General features: G+C 40.2%; 2 protein-coding genes across 2 annotated transcripts in view; one reads left to right on the top strand and one right to left on the bottom strand.

Moving 5' to 3' along the window:
• The window catches only part of si (sucrase-isomaltase), a 69,651-nt gene that overhangs the window by 33,452 nt on the left and 10,262 nt on the right, over window positions 1-25,937 (top strand). The window contains exons 21-43 of the mRNA XM_069534305.1: window positions 1,971-2,095; window positions 2,362-2,450; window positions 2,751-2,800; window positions 3,355-3,546; window positions 5,665-5,814; window positions 5,911-6,117; window positions 6,282-6,436; window positions 7,800-7,965; window positions 10,551-10,647; window positions 11,687-11,799; window positions 12,137-12,262; window positions 14,228-14,356; window positions 14,544-14,657; window positions 14,781-14,843; window positions 15,272-15,388; window positions 15,474-15,564; window positions 15,670-15,808; window positions 16,744-16,877; window positions 17,690-17,724; window positions 18,338-18,454; window positions 24,285-24,433; window positions 25,280-25,364; window positions 25,516-25,572. Coding sequence (XP_069390406.1) covers window positions 1,971-2,095; window positions 2,362-2,450; window positions 2,751-2,800; window positions 3,355-3,546; window positions 5,665-5,814; window positions 5,911-6,117; window positions 6,282-6,436; window positions 7,800-7,965; window positions 10,551-10,647; window positions 11,687-11,799; window positions 12,137-12,262; window positions 14,228-14,356; window positions 14,544-14,657; window positions 14,781-14,843; window positions 15,272-15,388; window positions 15,474-15,564; window positions 15,670-15,808; window positions 16,744-16,877; window positions 17,690-17,724; window positions 18,338-18,454; window positions 24,285-24,433; window positions 25,280-25,364; window positions 25,516-25,572 — 2,700 coding nt within the window. The remainder of the gene's footprint in view (window positions 1-1,970; window positions 2,096-2,361; window positions 2,451-2,750; window positions 2,801-3,354; window positions 3,547-5,664; window positions 5,815-5,910; window positions 6,118-6,281; window positions 6,437-7,799; window positions 7,966-10,550; window positions 10,648-11,686; window positions 11,800-12,136; window positions 12,263-14,227; window positions 14,357-14,543; window positions 14,658-14,780; window positions 14,844-15,271; window positions 15,389-15,473; window positions 15,565-15,669; window positions 15,809-16,743; window positions 16,878-17,689; window positions 17,725-18,337; window positions 18,455-24,284; window positions 24,434-25,279; window positions 25,365-25,515; window positions 25,573-25,937) is intronic.
• zbbx (zinc finger, B-box domain containing) overlaps window positions 19,184-25,937 on the bottom strand; it is a 318,314-nt gene continuing 311,560 nt past the window's right edge. The window contains exon 25 of the transcript XR_011244525.1: window positions 19,184-19,835. The gene's annotated coding sequence lies outside the window, so the exon portion shown is untranslated. The remainder of the gene's footprint in view (window positions 19,836-25,937) is intronic.

Raw genomic sequence — 25,937 nt, 5'->3', positions numbered from 1 at the left:
ACAAAGGCATGAAGGAGTGAAAACAGATGTAATAGAGGTTGAAGCAAGAGAAAGAAGGACAGGGCCTAAGATTGAGAGGAAAAGCAGAGAGGAGATGAAACATTGGGGGTGAAAGTTACTGTACATAGACGAGTGGGAAGATGGGAAGTTTGGCCAGAAGGAAAAAGGAGAAGAAGAGAAGACAAGGCAAGAGAAGACCTCCTTAGGGCAGACAATGAGGGGGTGATAAGATCTGAAATTGCTTATAGACGCTTCGCTAACTCCAGCCCACACAGACGCCCATACTCCACTGAAGTGCAGGAAACAGTGCTCGCACACACACACGAAAGGAAAATGGGGGGAAAAAAAGAATTAGAACACCGCACGGGATAACAGGATGTAGAGAGGGAAGTAGGTAGAAGGAGAATGAGAGGAGATAGAGAGAAGTGGGTTTCAAATTATTTTAAGTCGGTCGAAGGATTCAGTCCTCATGGGATCAGAAATTAACTGTGCTCTGTGGGGGCCCTCAGAGAAACGAGTGGAAGGGGCACAGAGAAAAAGAGACAGAGCAAGGAAAAAAGGAGGGGAGATTTGTCTGCTGCTCTTGAATAAATAGTGCAAACTGCATATTATTTTGCATATAATGTATATATAATATCATATAACAAAATGACTTCCAGAAATGTATCCTGTGGTACAATTTTCATGCACAGGCCTATTTTAGTGTACCCAAAATGTAAAGGTTACAGTTCTTTAAGCCTATTTTGTTATGTAGCTGAGAAAGATACTAACAGATAATACAGTTAAAGAGGCACACCATGGTTGTCAGGAGTTTGTTTTTAATATAAATACCTTTTGTGTGGAGCCATAATCACAATTTGTTTTGCAGGGATATCAGGAGATATCAAGCTTTCGAGGAATGTATAATCCGTCATACTTAAGTCTGGCGCAGACCAAAATACACTTTGAATTACTTTCCTCATTCTTTATTTATTCAGGGATTGTCATAGAGCAAAGCTCACACTCACAATGTTGCCCTTCAAACAAACACGCTGTATACCAAAAAGTGTTGAGTGTAAAGATCAGGATTGTTACATTCAAATATAGCACAAACACAAGAACACACAATGTCAATTCCTGAAGGTTTTTGCACCCAATTGAATACTCATATACTGGAATATTGGAATACATATTTGTAAGGCAATAGAGTTTCCCATATCCCTGTGTCTTAAAAGTGAAGATAAATGGAACAGTAGCTCGGCTTTATGAATTAAAAGACGACAGTGTTGTTCCCTTCACACGGTGAGTGATGTCCAGACTACCTTCCCACAGAGGATGTGATGATCGGTTCTAAAACTGTCACTGGGCATAAATCTTCCAGCTGTGAGAGACGGCACCGTGTGACAGGAGGGTGTGGGCAGTCGCGTAAATTTCATCTGCATAGTCGAGCGCTGGTAAATATGTTGCTCTTACCATCTGCATTCGACCAATAAAAGAGATAAACTACTCCTTTCTCTAAATTTCATTTTAAGCTTCTCAGTTACTCAATTACTTTGAACCTCTGATATTGTACTAATTAGTCGATAAGCTTATACAATGAAACTGAGATTCAAATATTTGCTATTCTGAAGTGGGAAACATAAGCCATCATCAACATCTAGGTACTATCCATAGGCTGGAATTAGCATAGTATCCTATGTTCAGTGTGTTCGACTACAGAGTAGCCTTGGCGCCCCTAGACACCATAGCAGGTTTGCAGACTCAGACTTCACGCGATCATGGTTTTCCCTGTTTTTCTGCTTCAGAGGAAGCTTTAGTCCTTGCAGTTTTCACGCAGACCCACAGTTAATGTTTTTTAAGTCAGGCTTGTGCAACTTTATGACCCCTACCCTTTTTTAAGGGGTGTGTTAGAGATTGTTTTGCCCACTGAGCTTCATACAGATAATTCTTTGTGTGTAAATTAATTCATATGCATATATCCAACCCATCAGATGGAGCGATTGGCAGACCGTAGAATGCATGTCGATATGCATCTACCAGGCGACAAGCTTGGTTTACACATCAGAGGTGGTGCTGTCCTCCCTACACAGGAACCTGCTGTCACCACCACAGACAGGTACACACACACACAAACACACACACACACACAACCTGAACCCTTAAAGCAAGTCTTAAACCTCAAACAGCTCTTGGTCTAGGCCCAAAATGGTCCCCACAAAGAATCCATAAGAGTACACACACAATTATCCATACAATATGTTCAAAGATTTCAACAAGCTTTAACAAACAGTAATTATAAAAAAGTGTCTTCTTTAATATTTTGAGTCATTCACATGCACCTGTTTGCACAGATTAGTAGCCATATGATTCATATAATTGTAGTCGGCGAAACCCCATGGGCTTGATCGTTGCTCTTGATGACAACAACAAGGCAGCTGGGGAGCTATTCTGGGATGATGGAGATTCCCGAGGTATTGTTGCCTTTTCTCATTTTAGCCGGTTTGTGTGTGTTCCCATTTGTGTGTGTGTGTGAGACAGGATCATTTGCATCTTGTTATTACCGCTCATTGCAGGTGTTCTTTTATGAGCATCAAATGGAAGCACTTAACTTGTCGAACGCGAAAAAGCAAATGAGTCATTGTGACTGTTAAAACATCGTCAGTCAGCTCATGCAATCCAATAAACGAAGGACAGATACTCTGTTACTGTGTGACTGTATTTCAATCGTCAAACCAAACATTAACATCTGCTATTCATCTTTTTATTTACAGAAACAGTCAAAACAGGAAACCACATCCACTACACGTTCTCTGTTGACTATGTAAGTTTCCCCCTCACATGCCTTGACACCATCTTTCAAATCCAGCCCACATATTCCTTCTGATCTGAACTCAAGTTCAAAGTTCAAAGCCACTGGAGACTTTCGACTTTCCCACTCCGGAACACCAAGCATGATTGATCCATGTTATACTGGTGTAGCTTTGTTGGATCAAGAACCCTATGTTCCCACATCACACAGCACTGAGGATTCTCTTGCATGTTTAATGTATGCCAGGGATGTTCTTCCTGTACATTAGCATTAGAAGAGGGTTTACAGACAGGAAATGTATTGGACCAGATGTCTGACTGATGAGTTTGGGGAGTTCATAAGCTGGTTTGTTCAACTGTTTTCTGTAGGTGCACGTGATTTAAGGCACGACTGCTACGTACTCTGGAATAGACTATATCAATCTGTCCCTCTGTACATTTGAAACATCCGTAAATAAAGGAAATTTCATGTGTTGCAGAATACAAACCAAGCCATCATAATAATAGCAATATCAATCAGAGAACATGCACTTGAAATTATGCCTGTAACTTTGTGCTATCTTTTAGGGAGTTTTGACAATGAAGGTGACCAATGCTGGCTACAAGGACCCAAACAACCTTAAGTTTGAGAACATTACCATCCTTGGGGTGCCTAATCCTCCCCTGTACGCCAATGTGACTCACATTGGCACTGGAACACTTGGGAAATCTATCAGGGTGGTGCCCAACAGCAACATACAGTACGATGGTGTCAAGAAGGTAAACTCACACATGCTCATAGACATCGCCATGCACAAATAATAAGTAAAAACATTAACCATTAATTCTTTTTTTCCCATGCAAGACAGAAAAGTCAGTCAATTACATCAATTACACAATTTACAAACATGAATATCTTCCTATAATTATACTAGGATGTAAGACAGTATTCCGGTCACTTAAAGGGATAAGAAAGATTTGGTGAATAAAGCCATAATATCACAAGAAAAAGTTGACGTAAATTAAGTATCATGATTTTGAAAAGATTCGGCAAGATTTTGCAATTAAGTCTTGATAGTACTGTTTCCCTCCTCAGCTTAACAAATCAGGTTTAGCATCTTTCAGCTTATTATGTTGGTCTCTTACAGCTTTGTTTCCAGCAGCAGCATGAGGCAGCTCATTTCAGTAAAGAACCTCTCAAAGACCAACCAGACACTCATTGCATAGTTAGCGACTAGCCAACAAACACAATGGAGCTTTTAGCTGATAGAGGCTCAAGATATTGTCTTCAGGAGTTAATGGAGACCAGGCCTAGGCTAGTAAGAGAGTGAGAATTGAACTAAGATTCATCATACTTAGTCTCCATTTTACCTGGAAAACCTTGCTGGTCAGATGAAGGGTGGATGAGTTCTGCGGTGGCTATACCCTTTGTAGACTTTTGCCATATTTTTCAATAGGACCAGGAATGAAACCATACCTGTACATCTCAAGGTTAGCCTCTAAGTATAAAGAATGATAACAATTTACATTGGGTGAGGATGTGAGAGAGAGAGAGAGAGAGAGACAGAGAGAATGAACAATAGCAACGATTCTATGGTAGATGTTTCAGGGTTATGAACAAAAAGCAATAGTCTGTGAAATGTCAAGAGGTTCAATTAAATAATACTATAGAGGTAAGAATTGTGTGTGTGTATAAAATTGTGAGTACACGTGTTAATGTGTCTGTAGTTGTGCTTGTTTGATCCTCAAGGTCTTTCTAGTCAGACACACAAACCTGCATTTATCAAATGACTCTCAGCGGTAATCATTTCTTGGGGGTGAAGGGTAAATGTGCTGTTAGACCTAAACTCTGCCTTGTCATTTCCATCCGTCTTTATATGCCTTCTCGGCCTGGGCCTTGAATATAGCTCACAGCCGCCAAACATCATTAGCTCGATACACACTCAAATAGAACAATACTTTACAATACACAGGTCACATTGGCTGCCTGTGTTTTATTTCATTTTTTAAAATTGATAGCATCATGTTTTATTTCAAATAAGTTCCTTCCTGCAGTGCATGTAAAAAGGACTCATGCCTTCCCTTATTCTAGCCTTAGAAGCCACAATTTAGACAGAGAAGCTGATTATATGTCCAACATTCATGCACCTTTCCTGATTCAGTAAGATGCATGTTTACTGTATAGCTTTGAGCAAAGCCACATCGTTCAATATATTTAGAAAATATTTCCTCGTACAAGCAAATTTACAATTTAAAAAAACCTTAGAAAAATAAACATTCTTAACAAATTGTCATATTTATCTTTATTTATTTTTTGGTATTTGATTACTTTAATAAAGATAAAATATTGACAGGACCAGTGCTCTTGAGCGGCCAATCATGTCAGTAGTGCCCCCCAGGCCCTACCACTGGATCCACCCCTGTTCTTCCTCTTGCTTTATTAATTCCTCGGCTGATTCCTGCCTTTGATTAATTTTTCTTTATTTTAAATGAACTCCTTCTGTGCTTGTGTGTCCTGCATGATGCATTTTTACACAAGAGAACCGTTGAAGTGAGAAAAAAAAAACATACGCTGGATATCCTCTCACCAGCTGAGGATGCATCAGATGGTGACTGGTGCTTCCATCCCAAGTGAAAGAGGCTCCTCAGGATATGTTGTGAGAATGACTCATAACTCCCAGCAGAGGCTGTGGAAGCAGCAAGGGAAATTAACAACTGTGTCTTAATTGATAGCCCACGCAACGTCAAACACACATTCACAAGCAAGCATGTGCTTACTAGAGGTTGTTTGCTCCAAGACAGCTTGAGAAGAAAGTAACCACAGTGGCATCCTCGGATAAATAATCTCTGTAACCTCATATTCTCTTCTTCTTCCTGTACGCTTCCTCACATACGCAGGTTCTCTTCCTGACCGGCCTCTCCATGACCCTGGGAGAGAACTACCTGGTGCAGTGGGAACTGGAATCAGTGGAGAACCCGCGGTTTGACTGCTATCCAGAGGAGCATGCAGATGAGGCCAAGTGCAAGAACAGAGGCTGCATCTGGGCGGTGAGCAGTGACTCTAACATTGTTCCAACACTAAGTGTGTACACCTGTTTTCCACATTCTGATAATGCCTATGCTTTCCTTTCTTTCCTCTCACAGCCAAGCAGCATCGAAGGTGCCCCATGGTGCTTCTATCCAAAAGACTATGGTTACACTGTTGACACAGTGGAAGAAACCAACTCGGGCATGACATTTGACATCACTCGCAACAAGAAGTACGGGAGCAGCGGTCGCCCCCAGTCACCAGACGTAGACACTCTCCGTGTTGAGATCCGTTACCACAGCAGTGACATGCTGCAGTTCAAGGTGTGCATGTGTTTGAGCACCAGTAGTTGTGTGTCCTCTTACACAGCAGGGTTTGTGTCTTTCCCTATGCTTGTGTTTCTTAATTTTCATGAACCCATCCCTCTTGCTCCACATAAGCACACTAATCCATTCTCTGACACCCTAAATTCACCTTCTTTATCCAGATCTGGGACCCAGCCACGGATCGTTATGAGGTTCCAGTGCCGCTGTCGGTTCCTGCTGCTCCTGAGACTGATGAGAGCAAGAGGCTTTACAAAGTCATTATAACTGACAACCCATTCGGCATCCAGGTCATAAGGAAAACTACTGGGACCAAGATGTGAGTATAGTTCAATAGAACAATTGTTTCAAGAGGGATTGTATTATTGTTTTGTGTTCTAGATCTTTCAGCCATCTGAAGCTGTTTCCTCTGATTTGGATTAAAAGATAATACAAAAAATTACAATGAGGATAACAACATTTAAACAACACAATTCAAATAAACAATATGCATACAATTGCTGAATTGGAAAAAAAAATGTTTAAACAGTACATTACTTTTTTTAATCAGTTTTTCCAAAAAGGATTCAGAGGTGGTAAAGTTTCCAATTACCCTTTGTCAACAACTGGAAGAGCCATGTTATCATGATATTTTGGTGTCAGACCAGGAAGACAATTCAAAATTTAAAACAATCTTGAAATGAATCCTGAACTTTATTGGCAGTCAGTGAAGTGCAGATAAAACTAGAGGGATGTGTTCAAATCCCCTTGTATCAGTAATAAGTAAGTCTGTTAGGTGTAGATGATGTAATGAGCTCTTGCTGAGACATGAGAAAGGGTGCTACAGTGGTGTAAATGTGAAGAGACAAAGGTTTTTTAATGACTATCAAGATCTTGATGAGATGAAAAAGATCTTTTACTGTAGAAATGGGTGTAAGCTGCATAAAGCTAGGTGCAAAACACATTTAACTTGAGCATCAAACAAAGTTATGTTATGGCAGAATATGCTATCTAGAACTGAGAAGACCAAACAGGAGAATCTCTGTTTCACTAACTCTCATGTAATTATAATTGTCTGAATTTTCTGAAAATATATTGATATATTGTATTTGGTGACATAAGTTCAGGACCATTCCTTAATTGACATGAGACTTTACTGAATGAAGGAATGTCTAAGTAAATGAAAATAAGTAAATAACAATATTTAATTCTGCTGTAACCACTAAGTTAAATTATGCATTACATGCCTAATATTGTTTCCACAAGCACAATACCTTATCATTCCCTTCAAGTGGCCTCTACATAGTAAATTGCTAGACAATTAAGACAATTCATATGCTTCAAGCAATACAATGAGACATTGTATAAAAACGTATAAACCTTTTTTCTCTGTGAGATAAAAGTAACAATAATCAGTTAAGTCCTACTTTTACTCGATCATGTTGATGTCACATGAAATAGTTGAACATTGGAATGTTTTAAAGAAACTGACATTATTTTGTATCTCAGATGTTTTTCAGAAGTGTCAGGTAAGATTTTGCTGATTAAAATGTAAACATGTAAAGTTTGTTAAAGGAATCCCTGCAGTTCCTGAGGGATATTATGTTATTATGCTTATTTGTGTCAAACATTTTGTGAATAACTCCCTTTGACTCTCTCTCTCATCTTCCCTCATTGATTTAATCCTCTGTCACTTTTCTCAGCTGGGACTCTGGTCCAGGTTTTATTTTCTCAGACATGTTCATCCAAATATCTACTCAACTGTCATCTGAGTTCATCTACGGCTTTGGAGAGACAGAGCATCCCACCTATAAGCATGACCTCAACTATCAAACCTGGGGCATGTTCTCCAAGGACCAGCCTCCTGGTGTAAGTATCACACTGAAGCACATAGCGTAACTTTACACACATGAAAAAGTAATTCAGATGCAGTCGTTATTTAACACTTAATGTGAGTTCTGTGCTCACCATGGCACAGAGCACTGTGTCTTTAACATCATACTGTCTAGAGACTGCAGAGTTGACTTGAGAACAACCTCCCTGAATAATGTGTAAACTTCTCTCCCTCTCACGACACTTTGATGTGGTGCTGTTGATACGTACCGTAGTTTTAGAGTGTCATCATGTTTTCCTTACTCGCGTCAAGGCAGGACCGGATGCGTTTCCACCTGCATCAGCATATCAAGCCTAATTGCTGAGCTTTGAAGGCAGCTCCACAGCGTTCAAACAAATGTTACAGGGTCCTCGGAGAGCAAGGGCATTAGAGTTAGGGGAAAAAAAGACGGAAAGATGAAGATGAAAATTGAATTAGATTTTTTTTTAGAGGAGACAGGATGACATGGACTCTGTACTGTATATACACTAACTGGATAAGACAACACTTTAAATAGGAGAACAAGGATCTTTTCATATTTGTTTACTGAATAGTGTGGGACTAATTATAGTCAAATCATTATTTCCTATAGTCGTAACATGCAATCCACTTTTTGAGATAGTAACTTTTATTTTAAGTGTCATATTGTGCAAACTGTCACTAGCCATTGCCTCTGCTAAATCTGCTGGAGCTTCTCTGCACCAATGTGAAATAAGCAGTTCAAACGGCTCTGAACCACAGTCTTACCAGTCTGTGAAGGTGACTTTAATGTTGCCAGGTAAAAAAAAAAGGTTTGTTCTCGTAGGACACAACAATACTGTATAACTGATGGGAACAGTAGACTTCCAGTCATTAACTAGGATGTCCACCTAGGGAAGGTTTTTCTAAGACAGTGACAGATTTGCCTAATCCACATCCTGTTGTATGTAGAGGAGTATCCTAAGTCAGACTAATGCACATCCATGTAAATGTGTCCAGAACGTGAAGAAAGACGGAAAGGCCTTTGAAAGAACCTGGAAGTGCTGATGACATTTCCTCTTGAGTCAGGCTGTCACAACATGTAGCAGAGCCCCACGGACACATGGGAGCATCCAAACAAAAAGGACAAAGAAACAGAGCTTCTCCTCAGAAATGTTATTACAGTTTCCCAACTTCTTATGCACCATCGAGTGCAGAAGAGTGTGTGGAGGCTATCAGTGTATGTATACATATATATATATATATATATATATATATATGTATAAAGTATAATGTGCCCATGAGTTTTCCTCGCAGAGCGGTGACATCTATAAGTGTTAGCTTTCCCCCACCACCTTTCTCACTGTTTCCCATCAAACTGCCTGTCTTGTCCTATCCTCATCCTCATCAGAGCACTGAAGACATTACAGGGACCCGCTCACTACAGAAGGAAGACAATAGAAAATATCATAATATCTATATCTATATATATCTCTGTAAAGAAATGCAGTGCAGCATTGAGTCCCTTCCATCTCAATTACGACAACAGCATGTTTACAACAACGACTTCCACAACTAATTCTTCAGTTTGGGGTTCTGCGTACTGAGTGGAGCTTCATTGAAGTTTGAATTAACAGGTGAACAGCTCTTTGTTCATCAGCAGAGGTGCAGCTACAGCCTGAGTGAGACCAGCAGCCAGTCTGTTCTTTCCATCGCTTAATTACTGAAGGTCACTTTCACCGTTTCAGAAAGAAAGCTGCAATCAGCACCACCACTGGCCAAGCAGACATCCCATTCCAAACAGGCAGGTTTAGAATGGGCATTGCACTAGCATGCATAATTATTGAAGTGCATACATGTTTGTACAAGCCAGAATCAATGCAAACAGATTAAAACATGCATCTGCAAAAGACAGATGTGTATTCACATATGATATAATGTTACTGATAATGGAAACAAAACAAACAAAAGACTAAATGAATGCCTTCAGGCACACAAGCAAATTGATTAAACGGACATTCTAAACCATACACTTTTGATGAAACATAAAAGGAGGTTGTAATCAGTGTTAATAACTTGCCAAGTTGGGTATGGTAACCACCGACTGCAGTTCTATCTTTAAATTTAATGGTCTGTATGCTGCATTTAGGATTTTCTGATTTTGTTATGGTACCCAGTAGCAAATCAAATTCCCAAATAACCTCCGAGCTCTCTGTTGACGTCAAACTCAGGCCAGTTTAAACCCCAGTTTAATAGTAATTTGTGGGCACAATTAGGCACTATAGCTATTAAAGGAAGTAAATACAGATATATATTTCCCCACAGAATATTCCAGAGTATGGATTTTTTTTGCTCCTCATTCTGGGAAAACCATTGAATGTTGACATGCTGGAGCAAGCATATACATTTCACATCGCATTTATGTGTATGACATACAATACACATATGTCATACACATAAATGCGATGTGAAATGCCCTCTCAGATGTAAAGAAAAATGCTTATGAATAAACACAGTGGTGCACAGGCCGACATTTGTACAAACCACAGAACCGACCAGCGTTTTAACCGACATCCCGTTCCCTCTTTCCCTTTGATTGTCACTCTTCATCCCTCTGCAACAGAACAAGATGAACTGCTATGGAGTGCATCCTTTCTACATGGGCCTGGAGACCACCGCCCATGCTCATGGTGTACTGCTGCTGAACAGCAATGCCATGGGTGAGAGAATAGACACACAAACAGTCTCATGCATATACACATTATGCATTAACGCACACTGTGTGAAAAAACAAACATTCCACTCTCACACACACATGCACATGATCCCACTGAATTACATATGCAGTGAGCATTTATGTATAAATGAGTGAGGCTCTTTTCCATGTGTTGAGCACATAGACTCATATAAGGTCTACACAGTGCATTGAGCAATTTCTACTTATCTCCAATTTTGTATTTTTTGTATTTACATGATGAACAGCAATACAGATTTCAAACACAGAAAAAAATATCAGTCATCGCACTATAACACACACACACACACAAACACACACACACACACACACACACACACACACACACACACACACACACACACACACACACACACACACAGCTATATCTATTAATTTCTTAGGGGCTCATTTTGTATAAATGTCCTAAATCTGCCTGTTTGCCTTTTGAATGGCGCTTGATTGGCAATCGTTAATCTCTCTGTGAACTCTTCAACAACCCTGTTAGACTCTCATCACATTTCCAACCTGCTGGAAATCTAGTCAGAGTCAGCAACAACTCCACAGGAAGGGGTGAAAGTGGGGAAGGCACATATAGTGGCGATGTGCCCCCTGATCTTTTACACTGGGCATGACTGTAATCTGAGAAATCATGCACTAAACTGGTGTGATGGACAGGGTATCACAAACTGAGTGCAGCTTTTATTAACTACACCAGGCTCGGATGGAAAAATGAGACCCGAGGTGCTCACCATTCTTTACAAGAGTGATGTACACTGAAATGAACACAGTCTAACTCAACAGACCTCATTAAAGAAATACCAACTTTTTGAAGAATTCATAACTATTTTAAATCTAATATTTTCAGAAAGCACTACTTCACAAGGAGGATCATATTGTATGCTTGCCTATCCCCTTAAATATTATACTGTAAATGTACAACACATGTTAATAAGGACACCTACGCTCTATTATTATATTATTTGAATTCTTATGGGACATAAATGTATTTCCTTTGTGTCCAGACGTGACTTTCCAGCCAACTCCAGCTCTGACCTACCGAACTGTGGGAGGCATCCTGGACTTCTACATGGTCCTGGGACCGACGCCTGAGCTGGTGGTGCAGGAGTACACTGCAGTAAGTCTTCTGGTTGGTGTGTGTGTGTCTCTGTGTATGTGTGTGTGTGTGTGTGTGTGTGTGTGTTTCTGCGCTAATGTGTCTGTGTGTGTGTGCGTATTTTGTGTCTGGCCCAGGGCTGCTGTTGATGGACTGCAGCAGCTGGGAGTTCCTCGCTTCATTGCGCTCTCTCATTTAGCCAATCTAAACACACACACACACACACACACACACACACGCACACACACACTAACACACAAACTCTTTATGGACACTGTCCCGTTTTTCAGCAAAATAACTTTTTTTCCAATGTTTTCTGAACTGTTTTAACTTCCTTGTTTGTTTTTCTTCTTAACAGCTGATTGGACGTCCTGTTCTACCTGCCTATTGGTCTCTTGGGTTCCAACTCTGTCGCTATGGTTACAGCAATGATACAGAGATAGCAGATCTCTATAGAGACATGAGGGCGGCAGGTATACCCTATGTAAGTGCTCAAACAAGGATGTTTTCTTACCACTCAGATATAACACGTTTAAGTGAATCACAAAACCCAGTGTCAAGTGTTATATACAGTTCCTTCTTCACTGTCAACAGGAAATAATTCTTTGGACATTAAGACTCATTCTTTTATTCATTTATTCATATAGTTGATAAGGATTATATATATATAGTTTGTAAGATTTAGGTGAAAGGGATCTATTGGCAGAAATTTAATATGAAATAATCCTAGTGATGTTTTCTCTAGTGTGTTTTACCTAAATTATAGGTATTGTTATTTTCTCTGTCCTTGAACGGAGGCCGCCATGTTTATTACTGTCGTCCAAACTGGACAAACTAAACACCTTTTAAGTTTTTATGAGAACTGAAGGCTACCACAGTTTCTCTTTCATGTTTGGAAGGGGAGGATGAGGTGAGGAGTATTCAGCGGGAAAATGCAACATCACCAAAAGATGTCACTAAATTCTACACACCGAACCTTTAAATCTTATAATAATATATCATTAGCTTTATTTCAGACGGGAAGCAGGTGCAATATTGCAGTGGAGGGCGGCAGAGCATTCCACTTGTGCGGGACAAAATGCAAATGTACCCACAATGAGGGTGGAACAATTTAATTTATCAACACTACACAAGCGATATTTTGACAAAAAAATCCAAGAGCAGAGAAGATATCAGAGAGCAGACATTTTGAACACTGAAAGAAGAGCTGAAGCTGAAGCATATGAAATCTGCCCAAGCAGTAAAATAACAAAGAAAATCTAGCAGGGGCTGATAAAGTGTCAGGGCAGAGTTTTGAGGGATGCAGTACAAAATCTAAAAGTGAAATCAATAAGTCCTGCACTCAAATTGAAAGATCATGCTCTTGAAAAAGGATAGCACCAAAAAAACTCATAAAATACCAATTTATAAATAAATCCCACTATCTATACCTACTTTTGCCAAGAGGCTGATTTCATTCAATCAGAGCCGTGGCTCAAGGAATGTTTTCATCGCTCTCATCCAAGCAAATGCAATCTGATTGCTTCTACTTGTTCGCTGTACATGCACTCAGTGGAATGGACTGAGCCAAATCCAACAGTATCTACCAATATTTTCTAATCTGGTTCACTGTATGTGGACAATAACTACATAAAACTAAATTAGATCAAAGTTATTGGGATGAAGCAAAAGGGAGGCATTGACTTCATGGAGTACATTGAGTACGTCTTGTTCAACCTAATGAGATGTGACCTCTAATCTTATTTGAAATCCATTCCATTGTAGCTTCCTCAGCCTCTGGACATTTCCAATTTTGTGAGAGAAACAGTAACTCTCTCTGACATTAACAGTCAGATTTGAATAACATTTTACAAACAGTTTGAACAACCAAGTTTTTAACTTAAAAAATAAAAAGTAATATTCAATCTGTGAGAGCACTGCGTCTGTGCATGATAAGATGTTCCATGTAAAAACAGGCCGGAATCACATCCTTTTAAGAATTTCCATTGATAATCAAATGATCCCCTGAATGTGCTTCCACAAAGCTGTAACCTACAAGGAGCTGATGTCAGCCATAAAGAATCCTGCATCATTAAGTGTAGTGAAAGAGGAAGTACATGCAGCTACTTACACATCAGATGGCTCTACAGACTAATCAACCTTAAACTGCCACTGCTTTATTATAAATAGCAGTGATTCCTTTGGTGATTAATTAATCAAATTCACATTTGTTTCCAGCTCTATATAGTTAGGAAATTTGAATATACAGAAAATCCCTCCTGGGACTATAGTGACATAGTGTCATCTTAACTCACTGTGATTTAGTCATTTTGGAGGTGCAAAGCACAAAGGCTGCGGTATTATACTGGAAAATATTACTTCTTTTCAATTAATTTCTTGTGGTGCTTTACAGATACTTGTAATAAAACACAATGAGTCCAACTTGAGTTTTATCTGGCATGTCCTGCAGGATGTGCAGTACGCAGACATTGACTACATGGATCGTCAGCTCAACTTTGTCCTGGACCCAGAGTTTAAAAACCTGCCTGCCCTGGTTGACAGCATGAGAGGAGAAGGCATGAGGTTCATCTTCATTCTGGTAATGACCTCATAAATTACTCAGTTACAGGTTTAGCAGCCATAGAGCTGGTGTAAATATTCTATAGCCATTTCAAATGTTGAATGTTTAAGAAAAGTATAATATTGAATCTTGATAAGTTTAATTACTGCATTGCTAGACATGTCCTTTCACTTTATACACAAGCATTGTGTCTATTTAACTCCAGGATCCAGCCATTTCAGGCAACGAGACACATTATCCTGCCTTTGACAGAGGTAACAAAGCGGATGTCTTCATAAAATGGCCCAAAAACATCAGTGATGAAATCGTGTGGGGGAAGGTAAGAGGGAGTGGATGGACAAACTAACAACTGGGAAAACACATTAGCTTTTATTGATAAAAAGAAACTGAGAATGTCACAATCTTTTCCATTATGTGTGGTTGTCATAATTTTCTTTTGCAGGTCTGGCCAGATTACCCTAATGTCACTGTTAATGAATCTCTGGACTGGGATACACAAGTAGAGGTACACTTACATTTTAACTTCATTGACAGATAATAACTGTTATATTGTTAGTTACTTTAAGCAGGTGATAGCTAGCTCATTAGCTTTGTCAGTGGCAAGCAATGAATCCTGGGATATATTGGCCCGAGTACGATCCACTCGTTGGATCCTTATTTGCCCGGGAATGGAGCGACGAATTTGTCGGCAGCGTTTGAAGATGCCTTCCAAATGAAACAGCTTAGTGACCCCACTATGGTGAAATTGGTTTTCAAACACAGCCTCCAAAGGATGCAGCCTCTGCATCGAGACCCAGCTATTATCTAAAATTGTCCCTGATGCCATAATTAAGGAAATGCAGTGTAGACAATTAGAATAAATTAGATTAGATAATTCAGTTTCCAGCATTTGATTTCCTGATCATTTAATTGTCATTATCATTTGATTTCCAGCGCTACAGGTCATACACAGCATTCCCCGACTTCTTCCGCAACACAACGGCAACATGGTGGCATCAAGAAATCAAGGATTTCTATGAGGGCACTATGAAGTTTGATGGCCTCTGGATTGTAAGTGAAAGAGAGAAAAAAATAATTAACTGAGTTCCTCTCACATTCTGCCTGATTTTTTTCTACAATCTGTTCTAATTTATAGGACATGAATGAACCTGCCAGTTTTGTCCATGGCACAGTTGGAGGGAAGTGTCTCGGTAATCCACTTCTAGAGAACCCTCCGTATATGCCACGTAAGACACACACAGCACTATCCTTTTGAGAATGTTTACATTATGACGACATTGTTAGAGGTGTTACTTTAAAGGTGTGTGTTTTTGTACGTGTCCTTCCAAAAGCATTGGAGTCTAAACACCTTGGCTTGAACCATAAGACTCTGTGCATGAACAGCGAGCAGATTCTCAGCGATGGGAAGAAAGTCAGACACTACGATGTCCACAGCCTCTATGGCTGGTCCCACACCAAGCCTACCTATGAGTAAGCAGATTTATATTCATATTTGTGCTCGTCTGTGTGTGTCTTCTTTTGTGTTTGGATTATTTGTGCAACAAGTCTGTCAAAACACCCCAATCAACTGAATGCCACGTGAAGTGTTGACAAATTGGTCCTGCTCTCGTTATGGGTGCATTAGCTTTACTTCCTTAAGAGTTTTGCATGGGAGTGCAATAACACATTTACAGTTTCAAGCAACCACAGAAGCAGCATCAGCGTGAGGAGAGGGGATGAACATAATGTTATTATTCTTTACTTTACCAGGTATATAAATCCCCCTCACAGAAATAAATAAAGCCCCTGTAAGAGGACATATGTTTTCTTTATTCAAAAATTTTGTTGAGAAAGTGTCACTTAATTAACTCATGCATATTATATTTATTGGATTTTTGCTAAAAGCAGCAAAATGGATACATATTTGTGTTGCCCAGACTACATTAGGAAGAATACAAATTATTTTAATAATCACAATCCTACATAATTAGCCCACAGATGAAGTGAAGTGGAAGAGAAATCACATTCAGGAAGCAAATGCATCCACAGGAAATGTGGTGCTGATATCTTCCAGCTATCCACAGCAATATGGTCTCATCAAATCTTTATGATAATAATCACCAATGTGAAACTTCATTGGTCCTCACAGTGAAATTATCTTCTTACCACAGGGGGGGCTAGACTGCAGATTTATCTACCGACGAGCCGCAGAATGCTTGGCACCATCGGCCCTTGAGCCCAGTTGGGTTTAGCTCAGGAAGGATTTCATTTTAGCACCATGTTGAATTTAACAATCACAATTAATTGGCTAATTTGCTTCTAAAATGAATGTACTTTACTTAAGAGGAAAGGAGACACATCTAAATGCTGCTTGTTTCCAGTTTGTGAGTTTTGTGTGTGTGTAAGATGAATCTCTTTCTGTGCAGTGCCCTGCTGAATGTTACAGGCAAAAGAGGCATAGTGGTGACGAGGTCCACTTACCCCTCCAGTGGAAAATGGGCTGGACATTGGCTGGGAGACAACTCTGCCAGTTGGGACCAGCTTTACAAATCCATTATAGGTATATACAGAGATAAACATGTAAAAATCTCCTCCGGTTGAAATTTAGTACCTGGTAGCCTGACTTGATCAGTAATCTGGGTAGTAAGTATTTATTTCCAGTATTTGATATAGACAAGAATAGACAGTTTCAACAGTAAAATCAACTGACAGACAAACACATAAATGAATAACACCAAATCTTGATCTTATAAAACTGCACACAGACAACATGGACTGAAGACATTTTATCAGAACTTTAGACTCACTGAGCTTCACTAGGTTTTAAAGTTGAAAATCAGTCGGTAACTTATTCCCAGCATTAGGTAACGAAAACAATTCAGTCCTGACTTTGGGAAAAACTAAATACCAAAATGTCCACAGAACAAATATTATGACTTCCATAATTCCAGTTTAAAAGATTTACCCAGTCGGTTTTGCAAATGAACACATCCCAATGACTGAGGCAATGCACATATAAGGTACACAATGGTGAGTACGAGTAATGAATGTCAGTGCCCCATGATAAACACTACCCAGCATCTGAAGACAATGACCTGAGACCTTCATATGCAACATATCTCCGTACTCATTTCCACCACAGGTAACAAAACTGTTACTGTAGTAAAATCCCAATAAGAGGCTTAGCTTTGAACATACTGAATGTGCACCTTAAAAGACAAATGGTCATGGATTAAGAACCCTATGTATTTAAGAATAGATACCATCTCAATATGTTCACCATTTTTCTGATAACTGTTGCTTTGAAGCTGTCTCACACACTGTAAAGAATCTTTCATTTGGCATAACTTTCCATTTTCCTTTGCTCTGCAGGCATGATGGAGTTCAGTCTGTTTGGCATTCCTTATGTAAGTATAATCATCTGATCTTGGATTTGACAAGGCATAATCGTATTGATGTGACCTTGTCTTCTCTAAGTAGATTACAGCTGCTGGAATGATGCTATTTTGTTTCTCGAGACCCTTTGATCAGAGGACATCTTCAGATACATTGCAAAGCGTGTTTTACAAGCCCCACCCCGACCAGGGCCGTGCTTCACGGCCTCCACACATTTGTTATTAATTAAGTAGTCGTTGTTGTCCTGGCTCTCTTTGCCTTTGCCTCTTCACCCTGTGTGTCTCTTTGTTGTTATTTCTGTCTCTGTCCTCTTAGATCTGCTCAGTGTGTCTAATAATAAAAACTATAATCTGACACCATATCAGTCCCTGTATGGAAGAACACATGCATTGCTCACAGCCCGGTCATAGGGTCAGACACCCACAGCAACATGTGGCGGTGACTTGCTCAGGGACAGTTCAGAAACATGATGCTTGCAGCAATAGTAGTGTGACCTTTGATTGGACATTGTCCGTTGTAGTCACACCAGCACCTTGGTGCTTACATTTTGTTGCTTTCTATCCATCACACACACGCATGCACACGCACACAGATCCACTGAGACTGTCCATCAATCTCTTTCAGACTGGGGCAGACATATGTGGCTTCTTTAATGCAGCTGAGTATGAAATGTGTCTCCGCTGGATGCAGCTGGGGGCCTTCTATCCATATTCACGCAACCACAATGGCAAAGGAAACTCGGTGAGTGACCACGAGAAAAATGCTCACAGATAATCAATCATTCATTCAATCACACTCAGCCCATATTCACAGTTTGCAATTTGCCTCATAGGGCTTAACAAGGTGGGACATCTTCGCCCTTATGTGGGGAGAAAACTACAAAAAGACAAAATGCTTTTAACACAGAAACGCAGTCAGTCACAACTGAGGGAATCGCTCTCCCAGGTTGGCCAGAAATTCAGTAGCTGCTGCATGTAACAGTGCTCATCAACAAAATACCAATATTTACAACAATCACCAGATTAGACAGTGTCTAAAGCATCTATACAAAAGAAAATGTCTGACAGATTTAAGGAGGAGTAATGATAATTGTAATGATCGAGGTATGGTCAGTAAATGTTGTATACGTGAGTTGGTATATTGTATGTGGCAGCAATCATAACCCATGATCAGCACCATCACGATCCACGATATGGAGCCGCCATCCTGGATCTGCAACAAAGACTCAGAAGAAGAAGTCAAGTCAAAATAAGAGATTTACTTGGCTGTAAATTTATTTAAATCCAGTTAACTACCTAAACATACCTTTCAGTTTATTTCACACTGATGACCAACTGGTAACTGTAACTTGACATTTCTGCTTAAATTAAATCAACATCCCCCAAACACACAAGAAAATAGTTAAAATAGTTTTTATTTCCAAACATTAGATTATCAAACTTTAAGGAAATTCACAAAATAAAAAATTATAAAATTATAACAAGGGAGAACAAATGAAATACTTTTATTCAATAATAACCCACAACTTTGTGGTCAACTTAAAATATATTTATGTTTATTTTGTATATGTTAATCCTGTGATAGCAGTGATACTATTTATACACAGGTACACCATATGCAGGATGGGGCCTCCTTCAGCCTTAAAGTGTAATGGGAAATAAAGCAGCACAGTACAATGGATCTAGATGAGCCTGCTCTGCTTTACAACTCCACAAAGGATGAATCCTTCCAAAGGCTATAAAAGCCACTTTCCCTGACCTTAAATGACTGGTGCTAAATGTAGTCCACATACATCTACTTTAGTTACAGCATCATATCCCTGTTCTCTGAAAGTATAATGACACGTTACACAAATACAGTAATTCAAAAGAAAAACATTTACCAACACTGTTTTTTGCAAGAAACCATGTTGCTTTCTCTCTCTCTTAATCTGCGTCTGACATATATACACACACACACGCACAACAGACAAACACACAAGAAGATAGACCTGTTTGGTGTTGTAGTGTCGGTGGCATTCATTCTTGCAGTGACCTTTAAGAGCGTTGGAACACATCTGAGAAATCCAATAACGCCCGTCCGGAGATCGATCCCACCGGGCGAAATTTCTCTGCACTGGATTCTGCAATAAGAGACAGGACACACTTGTGTGTACACGTGTTTGTGTGTGCATGTGTGTGTTGGGGAGGGGGGTAATGGCATGGAATGGGGATATAATTGAATTCTCAAGGTGATCTGGGCACCATTGCACACCACCTAACCTCGACGCTTGTACACACGCACACAGACACACACACACACACACACAGACACGCACACACACACACACACACACACACACACACACACACACACACACACACACACACACACCATGATTCCAATTATTTAACAATGGTTTTCAAATGGGAAAAAATTTTGACAGAAAAAAAAAAGCGCACAAGGAGAAGGCAGCGCAAGAAACAGTTCGAGAAGAAGGGATAAAGTCAGGGAGACAAAGTTAAAGGGGCAGAGAGAGAACTGGTGCTAGAGCGGGATATACAGGTATTTATGCCAAACAGGAAAAGAGGAACTGAAGGATTGAGAGGATGAATACTGACAAGTAGCAGAGATAAAGGAAGGAGGACGAGAGAAGTTCAGAAGCTCTGAGACAGAGGAGTGAATTGATGCAGTGATGAAACTGGTGGGGGAATAAAACAAGATGGTGGTTCAAGTTGAAGGGTAGAGATGAGGATGCTAGAGCTGGGACAAGGCTGAATAAACACTTCACCAATTTTGAAACATCAGTGATCAAGTCAAATTAAAAGTGGTGTAAGGATTAAAAACTGATAGAAGAGAAGAGGAAAGGGAATCAGTGTCAGTTAAGTATGTGGTCTACTGTTTTTTTCCTTTATTTTTAGTCAGCCATATAAAATCCACAATCATCTGACAGTTAGCGACTGTATCCTCCAGTCTGCTTAACAAGGCGTTTGACAACAAAGTATTAACACCACAGACCAGACTGGAGGGTACACAAGGTCAGAGACGACAGAGAGAGAGAGAGAAAGAGAGAGGCGAGCTTTTGCAGAGTCATTCCCAGAGCTCCGTCACGCCTAGCGTCTCTTTGCCCTCAGACAACTTTCAATGTTGACCTCGAGATAATTTCACTGCACCAGCAATATACTGCAGTGTCCACAGTCGTACGGGAACAATGCAAAATTAATTAAACAAGATATATTCTCTGCCGAGCCCGCTCCGGCAGCGTAGTCATATTCCAGTCATGTATATTATCATTATTCACCCAAAGGGACGTATTATTGTTCCTCTAAATATATTTTCTTTTTCTGATGTGAGGCTCTGCAATGCAAAACAGAAAGTCTTTATGAGCTTTATGAGACGGGCCTAGAGAATAGATCTCAGACAGATAAATGAAGAGAAAGACCAAGTAGAAGAGAGAAAAGATGAGGGGGGCTGACACAGGGAGATATCCTCTTTTTTTTCCTTCCTCGAAGCTGTGCGCATAAGAACGTGCACGCACACATACATTTCTGCCTCCAATCAGTGTGTGTCACAAGGCCTTTTGCCACAATAAATGTGGCCATAAATTAGGCGGATTCATGAGATGGATTCTCTGTCTGCTCTTTGCTCTTCTGCACTCCCTGCTCACATCTCTTCATCAATTCCTCCACTGGGTTTCCACAGATGAAAAGTCTACCTTGAGGGCCCAACAGACAGTGGTACAACTGTCAAGCAATGCACGATTTGTGAGACTGACTGAATGTTAAAAAGTTGGAAGGAAAAAGAAATGGGGAGATTTTCTTGTTGGTGAGCTTAAGTCTCATGCAATGGCAGCATTGGAATCACAACTGTCAGTTATCATGACAGTTGTGATTTTTTAGTAATATATAAATATAAGTTAGAGTCTGAGGTCATGTCTTAAAACTGCTTGCTTTCTCTGAAGACTTAACACAAAAAACCTTTCTGCTTTGGTTTTGAAAGCAAAGAGATCAAACTAACTTTGCAAGACAAACGGTCAACATGTGTTAGAGGGGTACTGGTTATATATGAATGTCCATCTTTTCACATACCTTTTACCTTTTCACTGCTATTGAATACTTGGTGGGGATATTTGAGCCTTGATCAGGTACCAGGAACACTTGCATCAAATTCCAGCACACTCACCAATAACTCTGTACAACGTTTTCTGAAGTAATTCTATGGTTTGGTAGTATAATTAAATAGCCATGTAACTAACTTTATTATGATCATCAGGCAACATACTGTATCAGTGGACCTCCCTGCATTTATTTGCAATATGTAATCTTTAGAATTTCCAAATCTGTACCTCTATTTCTATCTTACACTTTGTGGTTATTGTGAAAAACTTCTCTAGTGTTGAAGTTTCATGTTGCAGCTGAACACCCCTCACTCACCCTCCTCTTCCAAACATCAGTGAGAACCTGTGGCAGCCTTCATTTGTCATGAAAACTCAAAAGGTGTTTAGTTTGTCCAGTCTGCACTACTGTACAAAACATGGCGGCCTCCGTGGAGAGGACCCCCCCGATGTAAATATAAAGTATTTGAATATAAAGGGCCTTTTCTAGGGGAAAGAAAACTACCATTCATACAATTTGGATGAAATGAACTAGTGAAAACATCATGAGGATTATTCTACATTCAATTTCTGCCGATAGTTCCATTTCCCCTAAATCTTACACACTGGACCTTAAATCCCGTGTGATACAAACTGTATAAGACCTGTTGAACCCTGCAACGACAGACAGAGACAGGAGAAAAAGGAAAAAGAAGAATGTCTTAATAAATTACTTTAACCACCTAGAGGGGCACTTAGTAGAGTGCATACCTCCGCCAAGGCCCAACAGTCCCCTTATGAAACCTAATTTAAATTCACTCCATCCACATTTTTATTTGAATCTGCACCAAATCACACACACTCATAAATATCAGTCCCCTTAAAGATGTCACCAAACCTTAACGTGGGGTTCTGTCCTGACCCATACTGCAGCATCCCACTGAATTCCCTCCTCATCCGTTCAGTGGTATCTGCGCAATCCTGCTAACTGGCAAACTAAGAAAAGCCAAACTAACACACAAAAGCTCTTTGGCCAGAGGTAACAAATGAACCCAACCTGAGCCAGAAGCTGAAAGCATCAACCTGATACCTCGTCTGGAACAATCCAGTTCAGGCTGGGAAGCAGAACTCTGAACAGTTTCTGCATCAAGTGTCGATGTTTATATTCCCATTAATATGCATTAATACCCGTTTATCTCACATTTATATCTTGGTCTCTAGCTCTATTTTACACACATAACTCACCCCTGAACATGTTCAAATGTGAGGCATGAGTCTGCACAAGGAGTGTGTCTGAAAAGGGAGGCAGGTGGAAGAACTCCTGGGTTTCCACATAATTACAATCCTGTGAATACACTCAGAAAGTTATATGATAATCTGGCAAACTCCTTAGGTCATAAGATAATAGAGATGTTCTGAATTCAATCATAAGCTGTTAGGCCTGTACTTAGTAACCACCAGGCTATGGTCAATAATTATTATCGAATCTGAGGGTACACACCTAGACACACACACACACACACACACACGGTCCAGTTGAAAATCTTCATGATCCTCTGTGTGCGTGTGCAGCTCCAGAAAACTGAGCTATTACATTTAAATCTTCCCGTATTTTTAAAATAGTAGTACACTGTGTCCTCCTCTCCTGTCCTTGTCTCTAAAGGGGGGGAGTTACACTTGTTGCCAATTAAAATCAGGTAAATGTCAGCACAGCGTGAAGCAGAGGAGGCATGAGCATCATTTAGAAGAACACACAGGCCATTTGATTATTTCTGGCATGTGCCACAATCCAAACAGGTTTGCCGTCAGTCTCCTCATGCCTGAAGTTATTCATTCTCAGCGTCGTTGTCAAATACAAATGAGAAACAGTCAACGCTGGAAACAGGACAAGATAAGAGAAATGCTGTTGTGTGTGGATGTACATTTATTTCACTGATGAATCTAAACGTAATACAGACTCTGCATATAGACCTGCCTGTGTGTGAGTATCTGCACCTGTAACTGAGAGTAATGAACCATAGCCAGAGCTTTTGAAATGTATATCTATTGAACCAGAGAATCTGTTAAATACTCATCACCAGTCTCTGACTACATGTAAGCAATGTCAGTCAGAGTCCATTCACATTGAAGACAAAAGCCAGATATGAGCAGGTGTCAGTGTGTATTTAGCTGTTCCACACATGCAGGTGAAAGGGAACAAAGCCGTACCGCCAAATATAACTTATTGCAATTATTCAAATCTAATGACTTTCGATGAATGTGGACTTGTGTGACAAGCTCATCCACTCTACAATATCCTCACAGTGATAAAGCTGGTCCTGAAAAGTTAAAGTGACTTTACTGCCACTGTTATGTTTCTATTGGGCTTTGGGAAGTTTACAGCAGCTTAACTCTTTTACTCTTGTTGGCATCTGAAGAACGGCGGCGGCCAAAATCCTCCTCCAACCACTTTTCTTGTTTTGGTGACAGGTCCTAAAACTAAAATTATTTTTCTCTCAGAGACAAGACCCTGTTGCCTGGAACTCCACCTTTGCGGAGGCTTCCCGGGACGTCCTAAACATCCGTTACACCCTCCTGCCCTACCTGTACACACTGATGTTCGAGGCTCATACCAAAGGAAGTACAGTAATCAGACCTCTCCTGCATGAGTAAGCAAACACAACACACACACACACACACACACACACACACACACACACACACAGGCCTGATCTTTTCTGCTGACGTCATGGCTCTTACATTACAAGTAATGACTTAATGAAGTCATTTCGTTATTAACAGCATGAATCTTTTATCCTGATTGCTGGCAAGACCACCTGATTTTATACCACACTATTTCTTATCAGTATGCAGAATGTTCCATGTGATGGTTGCTGGACTAAAATCAATTTCAGGAAAGCTTTCATTTTAGTGCCTCAACACGTTTTCAGCCTCACTCCGTTTTAACACCTAGCTCATTGCAACTAGTTAGAATATGTTACCATCAAACCGTCCCCTCGAAGCTACAGATGTAAAATATGTTGCCCACTGTTTGTGCATCCTTGTTCTTTTTAGTGAGGTTAGAAAAGCTGGTTTGCAACATCTGCCCATTTGAAGAACATGACAAGGTCAGAAAATTGTTTCAACCACTTCAGCAACTGCCATTAAGACGCCCTTGAGCAAGGCACTTTGATTCAAGTGTAACTATGTATTTAGACGACTCTGTATCAGAAGCTCCCAGATGTGGACGTGTGAAACATATTTAAAAAAAAAAAAAAAACACACACACACACACAGCATATTTATCTATTATAAGAGACTCTTGTAAAGTCACAGATGGTGTTTAAGGAGCTGGCAGGGGGAGTCTGGCAGCGTTATTTAGCTCGCATAGTCAAATCATTGAATTCTGAATGAGTACTTGAACAGTCATCTGGCCTGAGGAGACGGGAGGGAGCATTGGAAATATATATATTTTTTTCATCTGGTTAAATGGCATCTGTGTTGTTGTGTCACAGGTTTGTGAATGATAGAGCTACATGGGACATCCACAGGCAGTTCCTCTGGGGACCTGCTCTGCTGATCACCCCTGTACTCGACCAGGTACACACACACATACAACATGTTTTCACTTTTCCCCCCGCAGAATTTAAGATATCACAAATGCAGCTTATCAATCATTTCAGGGGTAGCTGTCAGTCTACTGCTCCAGGCCTGTATTTCTCTTTTGGTTAACTGATTCTGTGATTGACAGGGAGCCAGGAGCGTGGACGGCTATGTTCCCGATGCACGCTGGTATGACTTCCACTCGGTAAGTCTATGTCCGCAACAACCAGGAAACAATTATGCTGCTTTCAGATATGCACTGAACTCTGGATATTCTCCTGACATTCCCTGGAAGCCCTGCACATGAGAACGTTATTGTTTGAGTGAGAAAATTCAGATTTAGTAAGAACCTTGGGGAATGTCCGAATGAGCTCCTGTGAGAATAAACCCATAGATCTTCTGGAGGATTCACCGCTAACAAGCGTGTGTGTTGATGACGTTTCTAACACATGCCCAAAAAATGGATCTCCTGCTGCTGCGGAGAGCAGACTCTCTCCTGAGTTCATGTCTGAAAATGACTTTAGAATGATAAACTCTTCACTGAATACAAAGCCTCCCCCTATCTTTCCT

The sequence above is a fragment of the Paralichthys olivaceus genome, chromosome 11 (assembly GCF_024713975.1).
Source record: "Paralichthys olivaceus isolate ysfri-2021 chromosome 11, ASM2471397v2, whole genome shotgun sequence".
Taxonomy (NCBI): domain Eukaryota; kingdom Metazoa; phylum Chordata; class Actinopteri; order Pleuronectiformes; family Paralichthyidae; genus Paralichthys; species Paralichthys olivaceus.
This window is presented reverse-complemented; position numbering and strand designations above follow the sequence as displayed.